Consider the following 25,489-nt stretch of genomic DNA (forward strand, 5'->3'; position numbering starts at 1 on the left):
ACTTAATCGGGGGATTATTGCCCCACCTGCCCATCCACCAGAGCCCAACTCATTACCGGGGTTTATTTATGAGCAGCACAGCAGCAGAACGCACCCTGCAGCTCCATCTCCTCTGGTGCAGGCAGCTGGAGGAGATGGACAAAGGCAAGCCAGAGCCACCAGCAGCGAGCATGGCTGTGGGGTGACACGGAGGTGTCCCAGCACCTCCTCCTGTCCTCACGTCAGCACAGGGCACAGGATGATGCTGCTTTTGGCATAGCACAGGGGAAGCAGCAGGAGCCTGGCCGAGCCTTAAAGTGCTCTCAGAGCTGAGGAAAGGTCAGTGGCACAGCGCCGTCCTTCCGCTTGCACAGAGGAGCACAGGCTCCTTGGCACGGCGGTGACAGCTGGGTGACAGCAGGCTGACAATGACAGCACGGCATGGTGGAGAAGCAGAGGGACCCGCAGCACCCACAGTCCTTCCCACCATTGCTCCATCCGCAGGCAGAAGAATCCGGGCAGAATGTGGGGCAGAGCATGTGAGCCTGCCAATGGAGCTGTGATAAATAAATCATGGCACCAAAGCAATCAGAGCTGCCCACTCAGCTGCTTGGGATGCGGTGCCCACACAGGGGATTTGCAGCTGTACCTCCCTGGCCATTGGGCCCACAGCCCAAATGCTGCTCCTCTGTTTGCAGCCGTGTTTTGCAGCCTCAGCACCGAGGGGGATTGATTTATTCATCAGCAGCTCCAGCCCGCACCATCCCTGCTTGAAGGCCGTGACAAGTGGCAGCAGTGCGACGAGCAGCATGGCACGCAAGGCAGTGGGGCTGGCTGACCCCATGCTGCTGTGCCCGGGGGGTGAAGAGAAGGGAAATGTGAGGATCAGACCCTCATGGGGCTGCGCTGCATTAACGCGTGTCCATCCTGTGCCCTTGCAGGGCAGAGAGGAGGGAACCTGTTTTCCAAAGGGAGTTCAGCAGTGCCAATGGCTGAACCAATTGCAGAGGCAATGACAAGGGTCCTGGTCCCCATCCCCTTTGCTTGTCCTGCCCATCCAACCTCAGATTTTGGAGATCCCACAGTGCTTTGCCTGCTGGGGTGGTGCACCCAATACCCAACAGGCCCAGAGGACCCTTATCCCGGGTGGCACCCGCACGACCTCATGGCCAGCAATGGACTTTGTCCCCATGGTGTGGGACAGCAGTCATGGGAGGGGGACACACCGAGTCTGGGGGAGCAAAGTGCTGGGCCCTGGTTCGGGGTAGATACTGAGTGGGGAATTGCTGTAGGAGATGGGGATCAGGAGGGATGCGTAAATACTGGGGGAAACTGGTGGGGATCAAGGATAGGAACTGGGCATACTGAGGGGCACGGGGGGGCGGGGGGGGGGGTAGTGGCGGTGACTGCTGGGGGGGACTGATGGGCACCAGGGGCATGGCCGGGTAATGAGAGGAAAGGAGAGGTGGGCACTGCTGGGGGGGTGACTACGTACTGGGATGCAATTGCCGGAGGCGATTCTTGATACCGGGGGGCAACTACCGGGTACCGAGGGGGAAATCGCCGGGAGCGGGGGGCTGCTGCCGGGGGCACGGGGCGGGCCGGAGGCGGGCGCGGAGCCGGCCCCGCCCGGGAGGCCGTGCGGCGGAGGGGGAGCCAGCACCGGGCCCCCCCGTACCGCTAGGGCTCCCGCCTCCCTTCCGGCGGCGGTTCCTTCTTCCCTACGCCGGGGGCGGACGGGGCGGACCGGAGCTGCACCGCACCGTGCCGCGCCGCGCCGCGCCGAGCCAGGTGGGTGCGGGGCCGGGAGCGGGGCCGGGGCCAGGGGCGGGCCCGCCGTGCCGCAGAGCTCGGGGAGGGGGGGCCGGGGCCCGGCGGGCGGTTCGGGCACGGGGACCGGCCCGCCGAGCCTCCCGGGGCCGCCGGCTTATGTAACGGGGCGGCGGCCGCGGGGCTGCGGCATGCGGGAAGCGGGAAGCGGGATGCGGAGTGCGGGATGCGAGGTGTGGGATGCGGAGTGCGAGAGGCGGGATGCGGGTTGCGGGCTGAGCGCTGCTCCCACCGGGTGCCCCCCCACGCCGCCCCGCACGCCTGGGTAGGGGCCGCGGGTGCGGTGCGTGAGCAGGGAAGGGCTGTGACCGCCGGGGTGTCACCCCCCAGGTCTGTACTGCGGAGGGGGGGCTGCAGAGCGGGGCCGTGGGCAAGAAGAGGAGGCCACCTGCTCCCTCCTCTGCTCGTTCCCGAGGATGCTCCTCGCAGCCTCCTGCCGGGGGCAGCTCCTGGTACCCTGCCGGGCTCTTCCCGTGCCTCCCCCTCACCACCTTTCACTCCATCCTGCCTCCCCTCGGCTGCATCAACCCCTCTTGGGCCATCTCCATTGCATGTTCCCGAGGTGCCTTTCTGCTGCTCCGACCCTCCGGGGGTCCCAGCTCCCCAAACTCCATCCCCTCTCCTTGCAGTGTCCCCAGCAGCACACAGGGTAGGTGGCTGCTGTGACCCAGGCCTGGCAACATGCAGTGGCAGTGTCACCCACATGGCGGGAGCATGACCGGGCAGCTGCTGCCCCAGGCACCGGCGTGGTGATTCAGAGCAGCAGAGCAGGGCTGGCGCCTTCGTTCCGAACAGGACTGATGGCTCAGGGCTTCTCTACAAAGCTGGAGAAGATGTGAGAGCTCAGCTGAGATAAAACTGGCACAGAAAAATGTCCCTTGGCTGTGGGCTGAGTGTTTGCTTCTTCGATTGCCTTGTGTGAGAACATTAGTGTTGAAATGACCCCAACCAGACAAAGTGCTCAGCACCTTGCAGCGCTGGAGGGTGGCTGCACTTCACACTTTGGCTCATTCCTGGGTTTCAGCACTGCCTACTGGCAGGCAGAGCCTGCCAGGCCTGGTGCCACGCATCAGGAGCCCTTTGGGGACCTGCACTGAGTTTCCCATCATGATTTTAGCACATGAGCTGAAACCCAGCAGAGGTTGGACACCACCCTCTGTCTGTAGAGAACCCTCTGCTGGGCACCCGTGTGCCCCACTCGGATCAGCAGCAGGTGACACAGTGCCGTCCCCACTGAGGAGCCCAGCTGTCCCCAGGGCTGTCCCGTCTGGGCAGAGGACAGCACAGCCAGCCTCAGTCTGTGTTCCTGGCCAGACCTTCGCATTTGTTCTTCTGCCAGCATCAACCATGAGTTTAAATGCTCCTGCTCCCTCCCTGGTGTTTACTCGCCGGGTGTATTTATAGAGAGCAATCAGGTTGCTCAGCCAGAGTAAACAGCCGCGCTCTCACGTGAGCGCTCCACTCGCCCATCCCAGGAGCTTTCCCTTCCACCTGCCCTGGCCCTGCAGAAGCTCCAGCCACACACTTCTCTGGGCACTCTGGGCTGTGCTGCGTGTTCCAGGATGCACTCCCCAGGAGTCACTGTCACCTCACCATCCTGCCACCAGCCCCATTCCTGGCCAACTGTTGCCATCACCTCCTGGAAAAATAACCCTCCAATGCTCAGAATCACCCATCACCACAGCCCTGCAGCAGTGGTACCCACGCCTGCCCTGGCTCACGGACAGGAGATTTTGAGGGCCGAAGGTTTGGTTCAGATGCAGCCCTCTGCATCCCTGTGGGCAGGGAGGGCACTGCTACCCCAAGTCTGTTGTGAAGGCATTTCCCCAAAGTGCAGAGGTCCTGTGCCTTCCCACCTCAACACACAGTACCCAGGCATGAGGCTGCTGCCAGTCACAAGCAGGTCACACAGGTTCTCCTTTGGCTCCATCCCATGCACCCCTCTTCTCTCCATCCCTAAGCTGCCCTCTGGCATCTCAGAGGCTGGATAAGACCGGCTATGATCATGGGGCGCTGTGAATAGGAGGTGGTTTTGTCTCCATCACTACCTCTGCCCCACATATTGTGCCCCTACCCTGGGCTGGGCAAAAGCAGCCCCTCCAGCTCCAAGTACACTGCAGCCCCAAGCCACGGCTGTCCTGCCACAATCGCATCCTCCTTCCCTTTACCTCGTCTCTGCCTTGGCTGTGGTTGGCATTTGACTGCCTGGACAGACAGATTCATGGACAACCAGAGCTGTTGCCTGTCCCCATTTGTCCAAGTAAGATATGGCTCTGTGATCCTGGCCGGCTCTGCTTGTTAAAAAGACAGACAAAAATCAAAATAAAAGAAAAGAATAAATAAATAGATATCAGCCACATCGATCTGGCCCCAAAATCAATGCCTTGTGATGACCCAGCCAGTATTGCCCCCAATACCCTCCGAGGACTGAATTTCCCCACGTCCCTGTGCAGGCAGTGCCCAGCTCTGGCCATGCTCTGGAGCTTCAGCAAAGAACAGCAGCTGATCTGCACCGCAGAACACAGCCGGCACAGCAGGGTCTGATCCTATCCCAGCACAGCTCCTCTCCCTGGCACTGAGCTGCCCATAAACCCAGCTGCCCCCAGCCTTGGCGCTCTGCATCCCATCCCACCCGGCTCCGACTCTTCCCGCATCCCGCAGGAGGCAGCGCTTGTCCCCAGCAAAGGTCACCTTCACGCTGCCGCCGAGCCTTTCCCAGGCTGAAGCTCAGCGCTGTGCTTCCCGGAGACACAGCTGCCTTTCAGGGCTCTCCGTGGGGGTCCCACCAGAGCGTGAACGGCTGACTGCCCGCCTGCTGCTGCATACCCAGACTCAGCACTGTATCCCCCAACCCAGCACTGCATCCCCAAACCCGGCTTCACGTCCCCCAGCCCAGCACTCTCTCCCTGAGTCTGTCTCCCCCCCTTCTCCCCTGGGCCATTATTTACCTACAATTTGCCAAATCCCCCCTGCTTCCTGGGGTGCAGGAAAGGAGGTGGCTCTGCTCTAGGATGAATTTGTGACACCCCCAGGAGCCTGCTTCCTGCATCCCACGGCCCATATCACAGTCATGGCACGCACCAGGGTGGAACTATGGGGACAGATCAGTCGGAGATGATGCCCAGGTCTCTGCACAGCCTCATCCCCAGGAGAATCCCCTGAGCCCCCCCAGCACGATGGGGACACTTCAAGGACATTCAGCAAAGGGACAAGGAGAACCCCAGGCAGAAGCTTTTCAAAGTTAGGCTGAAGTTGAGCTCCGAGAGGAGGATCTCTCAGACTGCAGCCTTTGTTTGGGGCTTTGCCTGCTCACTTTAACTCGCCATTATGTCCTCTGAAGAAGAAATTCATCACTTGAAAACTGAGGAATGCAGAGTTAATGCCAATTTTTGAAACCCTCCAAGAGTTGAGAGCCCTCTCAATAATTAATGAAGGCATCCAAACTGCCGGGTGTCTGTCTGCAGCTCGGCCAACAGCAGCCGTATCCTTGGTCCAAGAGGGGCACAGACCCCACGCTGCCACCTCCCTTCCCACCCTGGGGTGGCTCAGTTAGTGCATCACTCCCTTGGTATGAGGGGCGGTGCGATACCCCGTCCTTTTGCCCTCTGCCCCTGCACCCTGTGCGTTAGGGGGTTGGTCCCCCATCACTGACCCTTTTGCCATGGTGTCTCTGCAGGCCCGCCCTCCTGCAATGCCCACCCGCCCCCGGCAGCCCCTCACAGCGCTGCTTTAGGTGCTGAAGGCCACGGACGCTGCGCACACCAAGGTAGGCTCTGGCTCTGGCTCTGGCTCTGGCTCTGGCTCTGGCTCTGGCAGGGCTCGGTTTGGGTGAATGTGAGGCATGGAGCTGGCGGTGATGTTGCAGGTGGTGCAGGGACACAGGGGCAGGTTTTTTTCGGTTTGTTTTTCCTTTTTTCACTTTTTTTTTTTTTTTTTTCTCCCTCTGAAAGCCCCCAGATGGGCAAGGTATGAGCCAAACTCCACTGGCAGCAGCCAAGAATGGTTTTCTGGCCACAGCCCCAGCAGCTCTTGGAGTGGCACCATGCCCATCCGGCGTCACACTGCAGCGGAAACCCCGCGCGCAGGCGGGTTGGGGGCGGCTTCAGTGGGGGGAGATGGCAGCATCCCTCCTAGCTCCCCCTCAACACAGGGTCCCCCACTCCCAGTGCTCCCAGCGTGGTCTCATCCTGCTCCCACCATGCTGCAGCCACCCAGATGTCCCCCCTGCCGCCACTGAGCCCCCCAGCATGCAGCCATCTGCTGCTGTCAGAGGTCAAGGTGTCCCTGGTTCTGTGGGGCACCTCTGCCCCCAGAGCTCTCCCATGGTGGGGTGGCCCTCCCAGGAGGGAAGGAGCTCACCTTCCTTGGCACATGGTTGCTCTCACCCCAGCAATGAGCCTGGGAGAGGAGCTTGGGGGACACCGAGAATCCTCTCCTTGCACAGCCCCGGCCTCCTCCACCACCAACGTTGGCTCTGGATGGCTCCTGCCAGGGCCACGGGGATGGCAGATCAGGATGGTAGATCAGTTCATGGGGTAGCTGCTCCCCCCAAAGGCAATTGCTGGGGCAAGGAGCGATGGGGTGAGGATATGCCGGGTGCACTGCGCCCAGCTCCATGCCAGCCCCTGCAGAGCTGTGCGGTGTGCGTGCCTGCCATAAATATTGATGGGGCGGACGCGGTGCAAGTGTGCCTTTATGCACAGTGCTCGGGATGTGCATGCTGTACGAACCGGGGGAAGCGGTGCGGGTGCAACACTGAGGCTGAATGCACAGAGGCTGTGTAGGGGAGGTGGAATTCAGAGTGCGGTGGGAAGGAACTAGGTGTAAAGCCCCGGTGGTCAGAAAGCAGCAAAGCAAAACCTGCTGCCAGACTGCAGTGAGCGGCAGCTGCTCCCCCAGCCCACTAACATGCAGCCCGTGCAGGATGAGCGGCGAGGGGCTGCAGTGCCGCTGCTTAACCATGCACAGCACAGAGGCAGCGGCCGCACAATGCTCTGAGAGCTGCTGCTGCAGTGCACGGCCAGGAGGGTGCTGGTGTCCCTGACGTGGGCAGGGCTGTAGGTGGCAGAGCCATGGGGCTGTGGTGGCTGTCAGCCCTGGGAAGGGTAGCAAGCAGAGCTCGAGCACAGGGGACGTCCATCCCCCACATGGCTCTTGCACAGGCCACCTTTTAGGGCTGCTCAGGAGGGCAGAGCAGCTGCACCCCTGGGACACTGTGCTGGGAGCAGCTGGAGGCTGTGACTTTGGTCCTCTCCTCACCCACAGCTCCTTTGGCCACCGCTGCCCCATCCCACAGCCAGCACCAGTGCACACACAGCTCCTGCACGCGGCCCCCGGGGGATGTGAACGTCCCTCATTGCGTGCGATGCCGCGATCGGCCCTGCCAACCATCTGCTGCAGCATCTCCCCTCCACCCACTCGCAGCTCACGCTGTGCCCTGTGGCATGGAACCGATGGCACCTGGAGCACCCAGCAGCAGGCAGGGCCGGGCTGGGGGTGCCCCGTGCTCCCCTGGGCGACCTGCATTAGCGATGCCAAGGGGCTGCGATAGCGATGCAGCCAACTCTGCTATATTGATGCTGATGGGTTTGAGGCTGGAAAGCAGGGAACGGGAGCACGGTGTGGTGGTGACCCTGTGACCCTCTCCACGTGTCACCACCAGGATGGCAGGGCTGCCCCTGCCCTCTGCGTGCCCCAAACCGCACTCAGATGCTGCACTACGAGGGTCAGCTCCAACCCCATGGTGCAGCATGCATGGTCCTGTCCCTATCCCCGGCCCTGTCCCTGCCAGGTGCCAGCCCCGAGGGGGCCGGGACCACTCTGCAGAGCTGCAGCTGCCGCTGCTTTGTGCCTCCTCTCCCCCGTTCCCCGCCGCTGTTTTTGTTTTGTTTAAGAGGCCGGGTTACGAATTTTAAACAGGCTCCTGAAAAACCCAATTACCTCCAGAAGACAACCTGATAAAAGCCGCCCAGCCGGCACCCTGCGCATCGCCTCGCGCTGCAGCCGAGGGAAAACCGACGTAACAAAGCCTTTGCAAATGGAGTTAACCACTTTTAATCCCTCGGTGCCACACAGAGGACCAAGCGGTTTTTTTCTGCAGAGATGGGGGTGGGGGGGAGCATAAATAACCCTAGGGCACCGTGCTGCTGGGGAGCAGTCCCAGAGCTGCGACTGGGAGCAGTCCCTGGGCGCGCTGGGAGCTGCTGGGGGGGAGGATGCGCTCAATGAGCCGAAGCATCTCCAAAGATTGAAAGACTCGAGGACCCATCCCAGGAACAAAAGGAGGCGTTTGTCAGGCGCTGAGAGACGGGCTCGTTAATTCCTCCTGGCTGTCACACTTATCTGTAATGAATTTGTGCTCCGCTGTATTATTTTTAATACAATAGGAGCGGTGCCGTCCGCCCACCGCCCGGCTGCCAGGAGCGCTGACGTCAGCGTGCAGAGCGGGGTGCTGCAGGACAGACGGATGGATGGACGGACCAAGGCCTGTCCCAGCACTCACAGCAGGGTTAGGCGCTGAGGCAGAGGGCATTTTTTCCGTGATGGAGGAAAACAGTGCGGTTGGGAAGAGGTGGAGGGCGCAGGGAGCAGTGAGCAGGAGGGATGTGTGCTGGAGTGCTTTCCCTGTACCAAGGCTGTGCAGTGCGTGGCAGCAGAAGGGCAGACATGGGGGTTCCCCCAGCGCTGTGTGCCCCACAGAGGGGCTATGTCTGTGAGCATCCGTGCAGGACGGTAGGGCCTCACCTCACCGCCAGCTGTCCCCACAGCCAGGCTTAGAATCCCATTGATCTGGAAAGAGCTCGTTCCCTTCCTGATAACCCAGGGCTGGATGGATGGGGCATCGGCTCTGCAGGCAGTGGGACATTCACATGGCCCTGACATCTGCACACCCTGAGCTCTACCCCAGCCATGGGAGTACGGGGGCCACAAGGTCACTGCGCATCCCCAGCATCTCCAGGGGAGTCAGTGCTACAAAATGTGGGGCTGGGAGCTCTGTGTGGCTGCGCAGGCCACAGCGATGTATCGGGGACTTTGAGAAGTCCCGCGGCACCCCACAGCTCTACAATTAGTCACGGTGGGGTCATTAAAGCCTGGCAGGTGCAGAGCCTCAGGTGCGCGGTGCTGAAGGGGTCGGCTCGTTTGGTGCGGGGTGCAGGGATGGCTGGGGGCTGCTCGTGGTGGCTGCGGCTAGGAAGTGCCTGGCTTTTCCACGGATTGCGGAGGTGAAGCATTAACAGACGCCGGGGGGCTGCTCCCCCCATCCCTTCGCTGCGGGATCGGGTGGTCCCGGCGGGGGCGGCGTTTCCCCGGGGGCGCCGCTCTCGGTGGATGGGGGTTGCCGTAGTCCGTTCTTTTCCCCTCTTCCGGGACCGAGAGCGGAGCGGGGCTGGGGGTGTCGCCCCGGGCGGGCCTACGCGTGCGGCGCGGGGCGGGCGGAGGGCGGGCCGCGGCGGGGCGGGGCGGGGCGGGGCGGGCGGAGCGGCGGCGGCCGAGAGCAGCGGCGGAGCCGGTGAGTGCCGGTGCTGAAGGGACAGCGCCGCCGCTGCGGCACCGGGCGGGGCGAACCGCATTCACCGGGGGAGGAGTGGGAGGGAGGGGGGGTCCCGCGGTCCCCCGGCGGTGCCGCGTCCCCGTGTCCCCTGCGGCCGCGGTGCGTCCTCCCCCCCGTCCCGTGTCCTCCGTGTCCCCGCGCTCCCGCAGCCGTTGTGTTCCCCGCATGTCGCGTTCTTCCCTTCAACGCGTCCTCCGTGTCCGCTCGCCCCCCGCGCGCCCCAACATCCCGCGGTGCCCCCGCGCTCTCCATCCCGTAGCACCCGCGTCCCTCTCCCCGCGTTTTCCATATACCCTTTCCGTCCTCGGTGTCCCCTACGCACCCTCCCCCGGGCGCAGGAGGGAACAAACTTCCCCGGCGCCCCCCCCCCCCCCCCCCCCGGCTGGAGGGTGTCTCCCCATCGCCGGGAGTCCCGGGGAGCTGGGGGAGATCCTTGGGGCTGTGGCACCCATTGGGCACACGCACGCTGCAAAGTGCACACGCAACATCAGCACAGCCCTCGCCCACGCACAGGGCACGCAGGGCGCGCACACACACACACAGAGCACTCCTACATGCACACGCAGTGCACACGCAGCCTGCAATCCCACCCGCGCACACGCAGCATGCCAGCAGCCTGCAACACCCCCACACACACAGCACAGGCTGCAAAGCAGTGCGCACACACACCCCCTGTTATACACACACCCAGCATGCAGCCCACCGGTGTGCAAACACATTCACCCAGCACGCAAACACAACCTGCACACCTGTACACACACGAGCGCATGCACACACAGCTTGTGAACCCACAAAATCACATGCACAAACCTTGCAAGCAGCCTGCAACCCCCCGCAGTGTGGCCACACACAGCTCCAACCCCACGAATCTGTACACATGCATACGGCCAGACATATACACAGCTCTGTGAATGCACCTCCTGTGCACACACAGCTGCACAGCTGTGCAAACATGCATGGAGCTCACAAACACAAACACACATGCCTGCAACCCCAAAGAACAGTCCCAACCAACCGGCAGCCTCTTCTCCACCCACCCGCAGAGCCCAAGCACCGCAACACACGCACATGCACACAGGGTCACATTGTGCTCCCCAGGCTGGCTCTGCCCCCACCATGCAGGGGGACGTGCTGGTGGCAATGTGGGTGCCTCTCCAGTGGTACTCAGTGCTCCCGTGCCCGTGCCACTCTGTGGCGGGCAGCACCAGGCTGGGAAATCCACCCAAGGCCGAGTCTCTGTGTGCCAGGGCAGTGCAGACCCCAGGCTTGGCATCCCCGACTGTGTCCCTCTCTCTGTGCCCAGGTGGCCCTGGTCGGAGAGCCCGGATAGCAGTGGATGAGCGCTGGGCACTGGCATAGCCACACGCACACACCGGCACCATGGACTTTGTTATGAAGCAAGCACTGGGCGGTGAGTGGGGAGCATCTCCACTGGGAGCAACACTGTGGGGTGACAACACACCCAGCATGGAGTCGGGGAGGGCCACCGCGGGGGAACAAACGGCTGCCAGAGCCCTACAGGGCTCCCGTCAGTGGTGCCGGCAGCGCCTGGCGGGGGAATCCCGGCTCTCCCGGTAGTGTGGGATTCCCCAGCAGGTCCCCTGGGTGCCAGTGCTTGAGCTGCCAGCGTCTCCCCCGGCTGACGCCGAAGTAGGGCAGTGCTGGCAGCCCGCGGCGCTCCCCATCCCTGCAGCACCCAGAGCCCAAGCACAGCCGGCTGTGGCGCGGGTGGCACAGGGGATCAGGGGACCCGGGCTATACTTGCAGGCTGGCTCCCTGCCCAGTTTGTCTTTGTGGAAGCTGAGGCCCCCTGGGCACTGTCTGAGAGCATCATACTATGCAGGGGCCACCAAGGACATGGGCAAGATGCTGGGGGGCGAGGAGGAGAAGGACCCTGATGCGCAGAAGAAGGAAGAGGAGAGGCAGGAGGCACTGCGCCAGCAGGAGGAGGAGCGGAAAGCCAAGCACGCCCGCATGGAGGCTGAGCGGGAGAAAGTCCGGCAGCAGATCCGTGACAAGGTGGGCAAGCAGCTCCCCATGCTGCTGGGGGGATGGGAGTAAGAGGTGATGGGTGTCGGGTACAGCACGGGCACTGTGTGCTGCCCGCCCCACTTAGGGCCTGTGTCCCCTCAGTATGGGCTGAAGAAAAAGGAGGAGAAGGAGGCAGAGGAGAAGGCAGCACTGGAGCAGCCATGTGAGGGCAGCCTGACGCGCCCCAAGAAAGCGATCCCTGCAGGCTGCGGGGACGAGGAGGAAGAGGAGGAGGAGAGCATCCTGGACACCGTGCTCAAGTACCTGCCCGGCCCGCTGCAGGATATGTTCAAGAAGTAACAACACCACCGACCCTGCCATGGGGTTCTGGGGCACGGGCGCCCTCCTCCCTCCCTCCCCTCCATCAGTTCCCTTGGCCCCAGGGGGGTCCCTGCATCCCCTCTCCATCTTCTGTCCCTCCCTTGTCCCCTAACCAGACCAAACCATCCCATCCTGTCCAGGCAGGGCCCCCTGACCACGCCGTGCCAAAGGGGAGCGTCCCTGGCCGGACAGGGCGAACCGGGACCAAATGCACTGATGTAACCTGGCAGTGGGCTGGGGGCACCCCACGCCCCACTGGACCCTGGGGCAGCTCCCCGTGCCCTCAGCCCTGCCCTTCTGCCCACACCCTCCCCTCACCCATCTGCCAGGGGGCCCGGGCAGGCCCTCCGTGTGCCCGCCCTTGTCCCCAGCACTGCCATCCCCAGCCCCATCCTGCCCCGGGCCAAGCCCAAAGCACAAAGCCAGGCGCCCTGCCCGCAGCTCCCCCATCCCTGATCCCCGGGCACGGGGGTCCCCCGGGGCTGCCCGGTGTGCCGCAGCATCGGGGGGTTGGAGGGGACCCCCTTCCCGCATCTCTGGCCCCATAGTTAAAGCCATATCAGTTAGACTGCAATACTTCAGCACCGGGAGGAGCAGGCGCCGCGCTCCGCCGACCGTGTATAAAGGCGCGTGCGGGGCAGGGAGCCCCCCTGCCTCGTCCCCCTGCCCCGTCCCCACTGTCCCCACCGCTCGCTCGTCCGTGTCTCGGCCCCGCTGGCCCCCGTTCTCGCATTAGTGTCTGTGTGCCAGGGTGCGCCCCGTTGCTCCATGCGTCCTCGTGTCCGCTGCTCACGCCTCAAACCCCAAAGCCCCGCAGTTCCCGGGGCCGCCCGCAGCGCTGAGCCGAGAGCCCCGTGCCCGTGGGTTGCAATAAACCCAGTACGGGGCTGGGGGCTGCAGAGCCTCTCCCGGGCTGCCCCCCCCGGCGCTGGGCACACAGCTCCCATGGGCAAAGCTGCCCGGGTACATCCCAGGAGCTGCTGCTTGCGTCCCAACAGGGGGCATGCCATCGCCCCGGCCCGTCCCTTGCCGTACCGTGCTCCTGTCCTCCCTACCCCCATGCTTCCCCCGCCACAGCCCCCAGCCACTCAGCCCTGCCCTTCCAGGGAGGCAGAGGGCAGCTCGGGGCTTCGCAGTCATGCTGTGATCATCCTGCTCGAACTAGTCTTTGACAAACTAATAAAATAAAGGGATTTGTACATTGCTCCGGCCTTTTCTCAGCCCTTACTTCCCTGTCACCCTCCCCACCGCTCCATCTCCCCCCAGGGCTGAGACCTGGCCACTCAACACACTACCGGAGGGCACAAGGTTCATCCTCAGCCTGCATGGCACCCAGAAGCCAGGCCACGGGTGAAGAGAAAATCTCCATAGTTCCCCAGCGCTGCCCTCAGCCCAGCTGCCTCCTGTTCCCCAGTGCCCTCAATGGAGCTGGGACAAGGCAAAAGGGTTCTGCAGCCCATCCTGCAGACCCATGGGTAGGGGAGGCCCTTCCCCATGGCTCTGGGACTTCCCCCATAATAACTGGAGTCACCCACAGGGTGCAAGGGCTCTTTTTCTAGACACAGCCTTCTGGGGCTGAGGCTGGGGGTACCTCAATCCCAGTTCCCCCCAAAAATAGGGGCAGATGCCAGGGGTACACACCAAGCAAGGGGTGCCTCACACCCCTCAGCCAAGCACAGCCCCTGGCACTGCAATCCTGATGCAACACAGCTCAGAAGGGCTCTGCCTGCAGCCAGCCTCAGCTTCGACTGATTTGCCATCATTTAACAGCAAAAAGCTCAGCTGTTACCCAGGCGGCATCAGCAGTGCAGTCACCTGGAAAAGCCTCTGTCAGAAGGAAATATTAGGCTAAGAAATGATAGAGATCGTGCGGGCAAGGTCTCCATCACAGGCAGGTTGCGCCAGCACCTCCTCTCCAGTGAGTGCCTGCAACGTGACCCAGCGCACGGTGGGGAAGAGCCCCGCTCTGCTCCCCTGGGGGCAGGGAGGCACAGGGACAGCTCAGCCTTAGGCCAGCAGCCGTGGGTCAAGCAGGTGTCTTCTGCTGCCACCACGGCCCCGCTCCATTCGTGTAGGTGCTGCTAGCTGGAGCAGGGAGGGCAGGGCTGGGTTACGGGATGGGGACAGTTGTGCGTGACTGTCCCCATCCTCCGAGCGGCATCCCTTCAGAATCTTGTCCCCAGCGTGGGGGCACAGCGCCCTCTGGTGGGGCGACACGAGACGGGGACGAGGCCTCAACACGGACCCCTGCCAGTGGGGCTGACCCACTGCCGCACCGTGCTGGCAGTGGAAGCGGCCGCTCAGCACCATGCTCCTTTCCCTGCTCATCTCCTCCTGCTCTCACAGCAGCTCCAGGAACCTTCGTTATGGAAGAGGATTTATCAAAATTATAAAAACAACCACAAATACAAAAAAAATGCCACAGCCCGGGTGCACGCCCCCACACCTTCCCCTTGCTGCCCCTCTGATCCTCTGCACAGGAAAGGGACAGGCCATGCTCCAGGGCTGCCCTCACCACCGGGCTGTGGGGGAGGATGGAAGGGACAATCACATAGCTCACTGCTGCTGGGGAGCCTGCCGCTGGGGCTTCCACACTGCTGCCCTGGAGCAGCATTCTCATCTCAGGAGGCCCCTTCAGCAGTCCCATTCCATAATTTTCTTTGGCCGCTTGCCTTTGGAACAGACCTTCCATGCCCCAGGGATGAGGCAGCCCTGAAATGGTGCGGGAGCCCTGCTGGCACCCCCATCCTCACCAGCACACAAGCTGCCTTTTACAAAAGCTTCTGAGAGCAGCACACGTGGAGCTGAGAAAAGGCGATGGCAATGCCAAGCAGGTAAGGAGAGGACCGACATCCTTACCCCGTCCTATGCTAACTAAGCTCTCTTCCATCCCTGAGGGTGGGGAAGTGTCGTGGACCCTCGTGCCCTGCCCTGCTGCAGTTCCATTAGGAGTCATTGGGGAGCCCGAAGAGCTTGACAGTGCCTGCTTCTCGGCTGCTGTCGTATTTGCCATCTTTGTCGTCACAGGCGAAAGCCAGCAGAGGCTTCTTCGGGTGCCAGGCCACTGTGAAGGTAGGGGACTCGCACTGCACCTCCCAGAGCTTCTCTCCTGCACAGAAAAGGGCCCACATCAGCCTGGAGAGCCTCCTGCTCTCCACTGCAGGCTGACCTGTAGCACAAAGCAGAGCTAAACACCTGCCTCTTCCCTCCCACGCAGGGCAGAGGAGGAACAAACGCTGCTCCAGCGCCTTTTAATCTCCTGGTGACAAGGCATAGACATGACATGCATATCTACAGCAGTCTGATGAGGCAGAGGCTCCCCCTCTTGGTGCTCTGCTGCACACAGCGAAGCTCTTGGTAAGTAAACTGCCTCTTCCAGTGCCCTCCCAGCTAAATCAGCGCATCTCTGTCAGATTCCCTCGTTACTGCTCCCCAAAAGCAAACCATTACCTGTCTCCACCTCTGCAATGTCAATGAAGTGATCCTCTGATGCCGATGCCAGCATCTTCCCATCATGGCTAAAGCTCAGTGTTCGCACAGGCCAGTCAAGCCTGCAGCAGTAGAGCAAAGCAGACAGTGAGGGATCCCCCAGACAGTCACTGGAGAGGGGAGCAAACTCCAGGACAGCACTACCTACCTGGAGAAGCACCTCACACACACCAGTTCATCCACATCCCAGAGGCTGACTAAAGCATCAGCGCTGCCTGTGGCAAAGTACTTCCCCATGGGGTCAAACTTGATGCAGATGCAGTTTGAAGGATGGGCGTTGATGGACTGGATGGGTTTGAGTTCTGGGTAGCTGTGGAGATGAAGAGAGAGGGCAGGAAGCAGTGAGAGAAGCACAGAGCCTCTATGAAAAGAGGCCAGGGGTGAGACATGCCGGGACCAGGTGTGAAACAAAACAGTGCAGGATGACTTTGCTGGAAACTTTAAGTGTTAAGTGAACAAGGAAAAGCATCACAGTCCAGCCCAGGAATGGGGCAACTTCCTTCCAGGCAAGCTTGCTCCCATCATAGTGACTGGGAATCACTGGGATGTGGGACTCTGGCTCCCCAAAAGCAGCAGAGGGGTTTGCAATCTGCCTCAGCAAGCAGCGATGCACCAGGGCAGCCAGCCTTGGTACCCTACTCACCACAGGCACCCACCTGAGGATGTTGATGCAGCCATTCCCATTAGTGAGGAAGAACATGTTGTTATCGTTGTTCCAGGAGATCTCATTCACCTCAAACTTGAACTGTTCCTCTGCTTTGGAGCGATGCGTCTTTGCGTCAATGAAGGTGACAACATCATCCTTGTTCCCCACTGCAATGGTCTGTCCATCAGGGCTCCAACAGATGTTGATGTTCTCCCCTAGAGGGACAGAAAAGCAGCAGGTCCCATTGCCACACAGCAGTTTGCAAGAGCCACAGCATGTCAAGCAGACAGGAGGCTTTTATTTCTGATTCGAGGCCACGGTGTGCTCCACTAACTCTGAATCACTCCCAGATGGGAAGAACTGCCAGGTCTGCAATTTAACACTGAAACTCTGCACTGAAAATTAAACTGAGAACTGTAGCTTCAAGTCACTAGGACTGCATTGCTAGCCTTTCCGTTTTAGACACAGCAACCACCAAGCAAGGTCGTATCGAAAGACCCTCTCAACCCAGCAGTATCCAGAAAATCCAACAACCAACAGCACGTGCGTGTGAAGGAGGGGAGGCCCAAGGAATGCTACAGATATATCACCTTACAACTCTATTCTCAACCCCAACTGTTGGAAGACAGAGATTTCTTAGGCCAGAGATGCTAGCTGGGCTGGTCAAACCATTAATGTGAATGGTTGCTTTATGAATCCATGTAAACTCGGACCTCTGCCACGTCTCTCTCTGCAAACACACGTTCCCCAGCCTCCAGCCTTCTTGCCCACAGACTCCAGACAAGTTCCCATGGCCCTTTTAACAGCCACCAGCACAGCTCAGCAGTGCCTCCAGTCCTGACACCAGCATAAAGCAGACCTCGTGCTCGCTGTGCTCCTTACACCAGCTGAAGCTGGCTGAGTGCGATACAACACCAGAAGCAGTACGCAAAGACCCCTCAATCACCAGCAGCAATGGAAGGGCTGTGTCACCGACCCCCGGGGAGGCAGGGACCCACCTTTGGTGTTGACGGTGGCGATGCACTTGGTGGTGCGGACATCCCAGATGCGGATGGTTTTGTCCCCGGACGCAGTGACAAAGAGGTCGGGGTTGCTGGGATGCCAGCAGAGCTGATCCACGCTGTCACCGTGGCCGCGGTAGTTGTTCTCTTTTACCTGGAGAAAGAAGAGAGCTGTGCCTCCACCCCTGGAGGTGCCCAAGGCCACGGATGGAGCCCCGGGCAGCTCGAACGAGGAGGTGGCGGCCAGCCTACGGCGGGGCTCGGGGGCTTTTCTGGGCCCTTCCAACGCAACCGTTCCATCACTCAGCGGTGCCGGCTGGCAGTCCTGCCCAGCATCCCGCTCCCATTTCCCTTTCTCCTCCCAGTTTCCTCGCCCGGTCCCAACTCCCAGCTCCCAACTTGCAGCTCCCAGCCCCACCACACCCGCTCCTCGCCCGGCGCAGCCCGCAGCCCCGAGCGCTGCTCCCGGCCCGCTCCCGCCGCTCACCAGCCGGTCCTTCTCGAGCAGGAAGACGCTCGCGGTTTTATCGAAGGATCCGGACGCGAGGCGGCGGCCGCAGCAGCTCCAGGCCACGGAGTGAACCTTGGCGCCGTGCGCCGGGAACTCGCGGCTGCGCGTGTTGGCGCGGAACAGCTCCTGCATGGCCTGCACGTAGGGCGACAGCGCCATGCCCGCCCCGCCGCGCCGACACCGCCCGCCCCGCCCCGCCCCGCCGCCCTGACGCAGCTTCCGCCGCCGCGGCACGGCCCGGCTCGGCCCGCGGAGGGCGCCCTCGGCGGCGATGTCGGACGGCGCCGTCCTGGTCTGCGATTCGGACTCCGAGGGCGGCCGCTCCCCTCCGCCGCCCCCCGCGGTGAGTCTGCGGCCGGGCGCCCCGCTCCCGCACGGAGCGCTGCGGTTCTGCCCTGTCCTCGGGCTTTTGCCGCGCGGAGTGCCGCTCTCCCGCCCCGTCCCTCGGGGCCGCAACCCCCGGCAGACCGGAGGGGGCAGAACGCGGGGCGGGGGGTTGCCGGGCGTCCGTCGGCCGCTGTTCCGCGGCAGTTGTTGCCCGGTAACGAGGGGACGCGCCGAGCAGCGGCCCCGCGGGGCTCCCCCGGAGCGGGCATCGGGGCCGGGCTGCACACGGCCTTCCCGAGGGAAGGCAGAAGGCCTCGGGCAGGAAAAATGGATTGAAATTGGATTTCTTGCACGTCTTTACAAAAGTTTCCGCGGTGTCCCAGCTGTGCTGCCGTGCGATGGATGTGAAGGTAGTGCTGGGCCCAGGGGAGGCTGGGGGAGCTGAGGAGAGCAGAGAAGAGCACGGGCCGGGCTGTCAGCGGGGCACAGGGCTGCCCCAGCCCCGTGGCCAGGCTCCTGCTTTACTCTGAGTGTTCACCGGGCTGCTGTCCTGGGTGAGCAGGGGAGGACTGAGGCACCCAGCCGCTATCCTTGCTCACACCACTGACCCTTTTGTCCCCACAGGAGATCATCGATCTCACCCAGGAGGACACAAACTCAGAGCCGTTGCCATGGAACTACATCCCCATCATTGACCTGACGAAGGAGGACACCTGCAGTCCTCCCCCTGCTGCAGACTGTACTGTCCAGGACCAGGTGTCTGCTTCCCCCATCGTACACACATCCCATCCCCAGCTTTGCTTCAGCACAAAGCAAGAAGTGGAGACGAGCCCAGAGCTGACCCCTGTAGCACCCTTACATGGCTATCCCACACAGCCCAGTACTGCCACAGGCACAGCAGTAAAAGTGGAGAACAAGAGCAGCTTCTCTCCTGTCTCCAGCCACCGCAGCTCCTTCTGCAGCCTGGAACCAAGCTGCAGCACCACCACATACAACACTGACTCGAGCTCCCTGGCCATCATGCAGCTGGACCAAGTGCTGTTCTCACCATCCCCCTTCATCTTGGACAGCAATGGCAGCAAACATGGCATAGAGGAGACTCCCCCTACTTCCCAGCCAAGGAAGCTCCCCCCAAGACTGAGCCCCGCTCCAGCCAGCATCACTAAGAGCCCACGAAGGACCAACGGGACTTTTCTGGAAGCAGGTGGCTCACAAGAAGCAATCCAACAAGTGACCTCAGGCAGGACTAAAGCTGACAGCATGGTCTGGCTAAACAAACTGCGCTATTTCAGGAGGAGCGGAGTCCAGCACCTCTTCTTTTATGGTGCAGCATCTGACAGGGAAACACCACAGGTAAATGGGTTCAGAGCAACTCCTGCCCAGCCCGGTCCATTCAGAGCAGTTCTTGTGGCAGAGGATGGAGCACGGGCTGCCCCTGCTCCTCTTCCCCTTTCAGGGGAAGCTTTGCCAGGCCATTGGGATCTCTGGTTATTGCAGTTCTCTTAATGGTGGGCCTCAAATCACAGCTAGGTTCCTCTGTACCACGGGGAGCTGGCTTTCACTTGTTGCCCGTTGTCTTGCACACAGCAGAAACCCAAGCTCATCCCCAGCAGTAAGATGAGCATGGTACGCACCACCATGGAGGAGAACTTCTTGGAGGGAACCTTGCATTTTCTGAGTGACTTCATCTCCTGCCAGCACTGCCCTCCCAAAGAGATCGTCTCCCATCTGCTCAGACAGATCCTGTTGAACTCTCAGCAGGAGGAGATCCTCCAGAACACCTACACATTGCTGATGAAGATCCAAATGTACGTGTTCCCTTTGCCACCATGCCCTGGGGCTGGCTAGGTGCCCAGTATAAGGGTCATCCTGTGTAGTTCTCACCAGAGAACAGAGTAAGTGTCCCTGTAATGCATGATGGTCCTCTAGCCTGCAGTACAGGCTAGAACAGCTCTCTGCTGTGCTGCAAACAGGCAGAATGTGACATGAGGCCACAGGTGTGCCAGTGCTGTTCATAGAGTACAGCCCATCAGGTGCTTCCAAAAATCTGACACGGGAGGAGAAAGGAAGAAGGCAGAGCTGAAAAGGGGACAGCAGCAAGCAGACACGGGAGGCAGAAAAGGGAGGTTTGGGGTGCGGGCTGCCTGACCTCAGGGCAGCCAGTGTGGCAGCTCAGCACAAATAGATGGTGCTGTTCTTGCAGGCTCCATCCAGCCAACACCACCACAGTAGGATGGGACTGGACGCTGCTGAAATACACCATGGAGAGCCAGGTACTCAGCACTGCATGTGTCACATTAGGCAGGGATCACCCAGTACCTGGTGCTTGCCCCATAGCATCACCTGGCCTTGCTCTGCTGCACAACAGCTCAGTCTAATGTGCAGTTCTATTGCAGCTGAAGGCAGCAAGTGTTTTTATCCATGGTACTCCTTAGCATGCTGTACAACTGCAGGCAGGTTGACGAATCTGAAGAAACCACAGCAGCAGACAAAAGCATTTTGAACTGGAGCAATACGTGAGAAGCCCAAGTCAAACAGCCCCAGCTGATGCCCTGGGGCACTGCTGAAGCCATGCAGCCCCACTTAAAGAACAGATGTGCTATTCCTCAGTCACATACATCACCCCATTCCCAAAAAGCCACATTCCCTGGTGTTCTTTGCCCTGCAGCTCCATCAGGCTCACAACATCTTTATCTGCCCTCAGGAGAAGCTCCCTGGACGACTCCTCTTCCTACAATATGTGGTGCAGACCTTGGAGGATGACTTCCATCAAAACGTGAGGCTGCTGCAGAAGTCAATAAGCAAGAAAGTGCTTTCCTGTGATACATGCTTCAACAATGTCAAGTAAGGGACGCGTCCTCCTCTCCTGTACTCTAATTAGCTGCAGAGAGGCAGGAGCTTATGGAATGTTTGTTGAGACTCAAGTCCAGACTTTTCAAGAAACAAGCTTCAGAAAGTGTAGGTAGGGGCTAGCTATAAAGAAAATGAGCATGCTTATGACCATAAACAACCACAAACAATACAAGGGCATTATCAGTCACAAGCATACTTTTTTTTAAAAAAAGGCTGTCCAATCAAGACATATCCTTCTTCCTCAGGGTCTTTCTCCAAGCTCTAAGTGGAGCTGGAGGTCAGAACACAGCAAAGCCAGGCCCGTCTAACATTCCTGTGTCTGTCCCAGGGAGGTGGTTGAATGGTTGGTTGCAGTAGTGACAGGAGCCAGATTCTTCCAGCTGCAGGAGCAGACACAAGAAGTGACACGCTCACCAGCAGGAGCTGAACGTCGCTCACCTGCAGCACAGCCAGCCAGCACTGACCAAGCACAGCTGACTCCACCAACATTCTTCGCCCAGAAGTAAGTCCCACAAATCCTGGCTCCCTGCTGATGATAATATGGGGTTCAAGTCAGAGAAGCAAGTCCATCCTCTGGCTCTATCTTACCAAGGAAGAGAGGTTGTACCTGTGGTCAGCTTTCCTGGCATTTTCCTCTAGGGCAAGTAAAGACTTGGGGAGCAAGAGACTTCCTTGCCTGGCAGGAAGCTGGTTCACAGAGTGCTTTCCTCTTAAATCAGGCCAGAGCTCTCCGCCCATAGCCCAGGCTGCCCCACTAATGCTCAGTACACCCACTGAGACCTCCCTAATGTCCGTGTGGGAAATGGCTCTGCTTCCAAGAGCATCAGATTTAACGTACTCTAAGAGACAACACAAGGCTTTGTAGGAAGCAAACCACATGTAACCTGCTGCATTCCTTGATGATCCTAAGGCACAAGGCTGAACTAGCCACCTCCAGTGTTTAACTGTGCAAACCAACAGGTATTCTTTCACACTGTTGACTCTTTTTCTAACCTAGGACAATGCTCCTCCTCCAGCGGATGTTGTCCTTTGCAGTGGAAGTGGACAGATCTCCCAACTGCAGCTCCTGCAAGATTGCAGATCTAATATTCCCATTTTTACTGAATATTCCCACGAGGAGCCAAAGGTGAGCAATGTGCAAAGCAGCATCTCCTTTCTGGGCAGTAGTCTTAACTCCCTATTTCTGGGTTCATTAAGAAGTATGGAGCATAGAAAGACAGACTTGCTTTTGATCCAGCCAGCATGAACACAGCTGTAGGACTGAGAGATCCCATCAGTATTGCAGCTGATCCCCAGGCACTATCCCAGGCCAGTGTGATGCTGAGAAAACCGGTTCTCTCACCATAGAACTACAAGGAGGACTAAAAACCAGTAATCCACATCAGCACAGTCAAGTAGTAGCAAACACATCACTGATTCCCAGGGGCCAATGAGAAATACAGAAATACTCAAAATACACTTCCTACAGCACTACCTGGATGTGCTTTTGTTTGCATTGGTAAGAAGCACAGTATTTAAAGACAACACGCAGGGCCTGACTGGCTCTAACAGACATGAGACCACTAGGCCCCCAACTGTTCCAAACTCATGTTTGCCAATCCCAGCAAGCAGCCTGTTCACATATTTTTAGCAAAACTCACTCTGAGCACACACCAGTCTAAACAAGTCCAACTCTAACCAAGCTATCACTCATTGCAGGACAGTTCCTGTAGTTCACTGGCAGCTAATCCCACTTCACATTTGCTTGGCTATGCTCCCTGTGAGTCAGCAGGAATAGATAATTTCTGCATAGGATGCTGGGCAGGGTCAGGTGAAACATCTAAGCTTGTTTCACAGACCACACCAACCTCAGTTTGCAGCAGGTCAGATCTAAGGACTGGAAACATGCCCATAGTTGTTGCATAACAAAGGTTTCTGTCATACTGGTGGGTTTGCTTTAACTGTACAGCAAGGCAGACACTTCTGTCACCCACCCTTGTACCAGATCAGCATCAGCAGGAGACCAGGAACACACTGAAGTAGTTGTTGCAGTAGTTGTTGACAGGCTGTGCTGTCTCCACCAGAGTAAATATTTGCCTTGCAGGGAAGCCCTCTTGAACACTATGGAGAGCAACCTGCTGCGCTGCAAACTGCTGGAGATGATGTTCCAGCACAGTTGTGATGTGCCCACAAGCTTGCCCTTGTCTCTGTCCAAGATCCTCTACTTTTTAGGCCACTCCTCTGTGCTGCTGCAATACCAGGTAACCAGCCATCCTTCTCCCTTCTGTGGCATCTCCTGAGAAAACCACTCATAAAACCAAATACCATCTATTGTCACAGGATGAAGTACCTACGTGGCAAAAATGGGATGAGCTGCTGCACTACTTGAGCTTGCTGCTGCTGAGTTACCAAAATGTAATAGCAGGTAAGTAGCCTGATCTGGTCTTAATAAACAGAACAGTCCAAGGAATACTTCTTCATCTCATCGCTCTTGAGCTCACAGCCACAGTCTTAGAAAGATAATGTGCTTCCATTCTTGCTGGTAACTATTCTCTGCATTCAGAGCAAAGAAATGATAATGCATCATGCAGAGCACACAACACATTTAGCTGCTGAGAAATAGCCTACATCCTACAGCATCAACCCCAGCTCTGCAAAGCTGGCTGCAGAGTACAACTGAGCAGCACACACACTGGTTTAGAACAGGGTAGGGCAAGTAAAAAATATTTAAACATTCCTAAAAGCCTCTTGCCAACTTCTGCTTTACCAGGGTTAAGGCTCTCATAGATAAATGCACATTTGGAGCATTAAGCTCAATGAATCCTTCCAGGGTCCACTGGTCCAGTCTGGTACTAACACTGGAAGAGAGGAGCTATGTAGCCCTGCTCCCTCAAGGTTTCGCAGAGACTGTGTGCAGACTGAGCAGGAGAAATCAGTGCAAAGCTGAAGTATCAAGGATAGCCGTGAAAGACTTTGCACAGTTCCCTGCTGTTCTTCACCACAGCACAGTGCTGCCTAAGGGATTCTGCAGTCTGACCCTTAACAGGTCAGACAACCCGTTGTGTTACCTCCCCCAACAGCATTTCCTCTTGCAGAGCACCTACGGAGCTCACTCAGTGAGCGGGTGGACTTGATCATTAAGAAAGCCAAGCCCAAGCTCCAAGATGATGATGACATCAGCCAGCTGGACATCCACCTGAAGATAAAGGACTTTCTTAGACGAATGCAGCAGATCCTGGAGGAGCCCTTCCCTGTGCAGCTCAAGGAGAAAGTGAGCATGCTCAAAAAACTGTTTCTCACTGTCGCTGCTACCTGATGGAGCCAACCACTGTAGCAGGAAGGAAAGCTATGAATTCAGAGACCTGTCTCATACTGCACATTCCCATGTCATCTGTCCTGTTGTATGTTTGGGAAAAAAAAATACCTGGTTTCTAAGTCTCAGAATTTCCTTTCAAACTTGTCTCATCCTACAGTTTTACGAAGTACTTTGTATATCTTTGAAAAATAAATTACTTCTGTATTTATTGGCTCTTCCATCCTGGTGTCCTGTTTAAAAGACACAAAGCTCTGCTGCTGTACCTTGGAATGGCATTAGACTAAAGCAGCCATGAAGTGATGGTAGTTTGCACAGCAAGCACGATGCCAAGCTATTTGTTCAGTGCTCAGGAAAAGTTGACAATCTTCTCAAAAACATGGGTGTGGGATACAGGGAGAAGAGTCACAGTGCCAAGATCTCACACCTGTCAGTCCTCCAGGAATGAGCCTTTCTGTTGCAAATCAAACATCTACGTGACTTCAAGCAAGGTACCTCAGCCATGTCGAGATGGGACTGGACAAGCAGCACCCATTAGAAGGGCTGCACATCTAGAATGCTCTGAAGTATCTGCAGTGCAGTCAAGTACATACAGCCAAGAGCAGCACCGAATGCAAATCCAATGCCACCAACTGAAGTATGACTCAGCTGAGCTCAGGGAGCAGTTGGTACTTTCACAGACGGTCCCAAGTTCATCAGAAACAGACATTGATCTCCCTGCAAATGGGAGTAGGACTTCCATATCTGCCCATCACCCTTTGATCTGCCCCTGTGCTTGGCAAACCCTGGCAGCTCAGCCATTTTGCAGTGCATGCTCCAGAGAGCAGGATGAAGAGCCTTAAGAGAGCAGAGTGCAGGAGAACAGAGCTGCAGCGATGGCCAGGAATGCAGTAGTCCTGAAAGGAGCATTGAATGCACTGTAGATCCATGCACCCAGCAGAAGTCTGGCATCAGCCTAAAACTTCATAAGTTAGAGCCAGCCATGACCCTTGGCTCTTTAGGAAGCCTCTCTCCAAACACCAGGTGTGCAATGGGTGATCTGTTCTACATCTCCCTTTAATCCAGAGGTATGCCATCCGGGGGGAGGTGAAGTTGTGTTTGAAGTAACAGGCCAAAAGAATTTCCAACAGTGCAAACACCAAACGTTCCTTGCCCCAGGAAGCTGTTTCTCCTGCTTGATGTAATCAATTTTGATGTATTTTTTAGTTCTTATATTCCACTAGAAAAGATTTCTGCCATCAGGCTAGTATAGAAGTTGCTTTCCAGAAGGACCAGTTACAGATACTTCTTTCTGATACGCTGATGAGATCCAGGACAAAAATTCAAGCAAAGAATATCACACAAAGAACAGCCTTTTGCAACTAAACAAGATTAGTCTGCACAACTAAGACCTACAGCAGTAGACAAGACAAGACTATCCATGTGTTCAAAGTAGTATTGCTCTTTCAGCTCTGCAAACATTCAAAGAAAAACACGACATCAGTATTGAGCCCAGTCACCTCCAGTCCAGAAGAGATGTATGCTGTAAGTGCCACAGTACCACCCAAACCAAACAAAGGCAAAGGAAATGGACACCACCAAGCGCTGAGTAACTCTAGGCAAGAACAAACAACACAATCATCTGAATAGCTCAAGAAATACTAAGGTTTCATGCTGT

At 58.4% G+C, this 25,489-nt stretch overlaps 3 protein-coding genes across 6 annotated transcripts; 2 read left to right on the forward strand and 1 right to left on the reverse strand.

Moving 5' to 3' along the window:
- The first annotated feature begins 1,658 nt into the window (after window positions 1-1,658).
- Window positions 1,659-12,917, forward strand: CPLX2 (complexin 2). Of its 2 annotated transcripts, XM_052684829.1 has the most exons (5): window positions 1,659-1,770; window positions 5,486-5,575; window positions 10,665-10,772; window positions 11,205-11,380; window positions 11,495-12,917. In XM_052684829.1, the coding sequence occupies exons 3-5, from the start codon at window positions 10,742-10,744 to the stop codon at window positions 11,690-11,692; spliced, it is 405 nt and encodes a 134-aa protein (XP_052540789.1). In that variant the 5' UTR covers window positions 1,659-1,770; window positions 5,486-5,575; window positions 10,665-10,741; the 3' UTR covers window positions 11,693-12,917. The 2 variants fall into 2 exon arrangements, with proteins under 2 accessions (XP_052540789.1, XP_052540790.1); XM_052684830.1 differs by lacking the exons at window positions 1,659-1,770; window positions 5,486-5,575 and adding an exon at window positions 9,265-9,319.
- A 624-nt stretch (window positions 12,918-13,541) lies between these two features.
- On the reverse strand, window positions 13,542-17,540 carry THOC3 (THO complex subunit 3). Its single transcript, XM_052684828.1, has 6 exons — window positions 17,337-17,540; window positions 16,847-17,003; window positions 15,859-16,063; window positions 15,351-15,512; window positions 15,164-15,264; window positions 13,542-14,822 (listed from the first exon to the last, which is right to left on the reverse strand). Exons 1-6 carry the CDS (start codon window positions 17,517-17,519, stop codon window positions 14,659-14,661), a joined length of 972 nt encoding a protein of 323 aa, XP_052540788.1. The 5' UTR covers window positions 17,520-17,540; the 3' UTR covers window positions 13,542-14,658.
- A 46-nt stretch (window positions 17,541-17,586) lies between these two features.
- On the forward strand, window positions 17,587-24,043 carry SIMC1 (SUMO interacting motifs containing 1). 3 transcript variants are annotated; one of them, XM_052684728.1, is made up of 10 exons: window positions 17,587-17,703; window positions 18,312-19,040; window positions 19,275-19,495; window positions 19,891-19,960; window positions 20,392-20,531; window positions 20,869-21,042; window positions 21,538-21,666; window positions 22,624-22,780; window positions 22,860-22,944; window positions 23,615-24,043. In XM_052684728.1, exons 1-10 carry the CDS (start codon window positions 17,632-17,634, stop codon window positions 23,833-23,835), a joined length of 1,998 nt encoding a protein of 665 aa, XP_052540688.1. In that variant the 5' UTR covers window positions 17,587-17,631; the 3' UTR covers window positions 23,836-24,043. The 3 variants fall into 3 exon arrangements, with proteins under 3 accessions (XP_052540688.1, XP_052540690.1, XP_052540691.1); XM_052684730.1 differs by having other exon boundaries at window positions 19,278-19,495; XM_052684731.1 differs by lacking the exon at window positions 17,587-17,703 and adding an exon at window positions 17,945-18,097.
- Window positions 24,044-25,489: the final 1,446 nt, after the last annotated feature.

This window comes from Tympanuchus pallidicinctus, unplaced genomic scaffold (assembly GCF_026119805.1).
Source record: "Tympanuchus pallidicinctus isolate F22 unplaced genomic scaffold, pur_lepc_1.0 scaffold21, whole genome shotgun sequence".
In the NCBI taxonomy this organism is placed as follows: domain Eukaryota; kingdom Metazoa; phylum Chordata; class Aves; order Galliformes; family Phasianidae; genus Tympanuchus; species Tympanuchus pallidicinctus.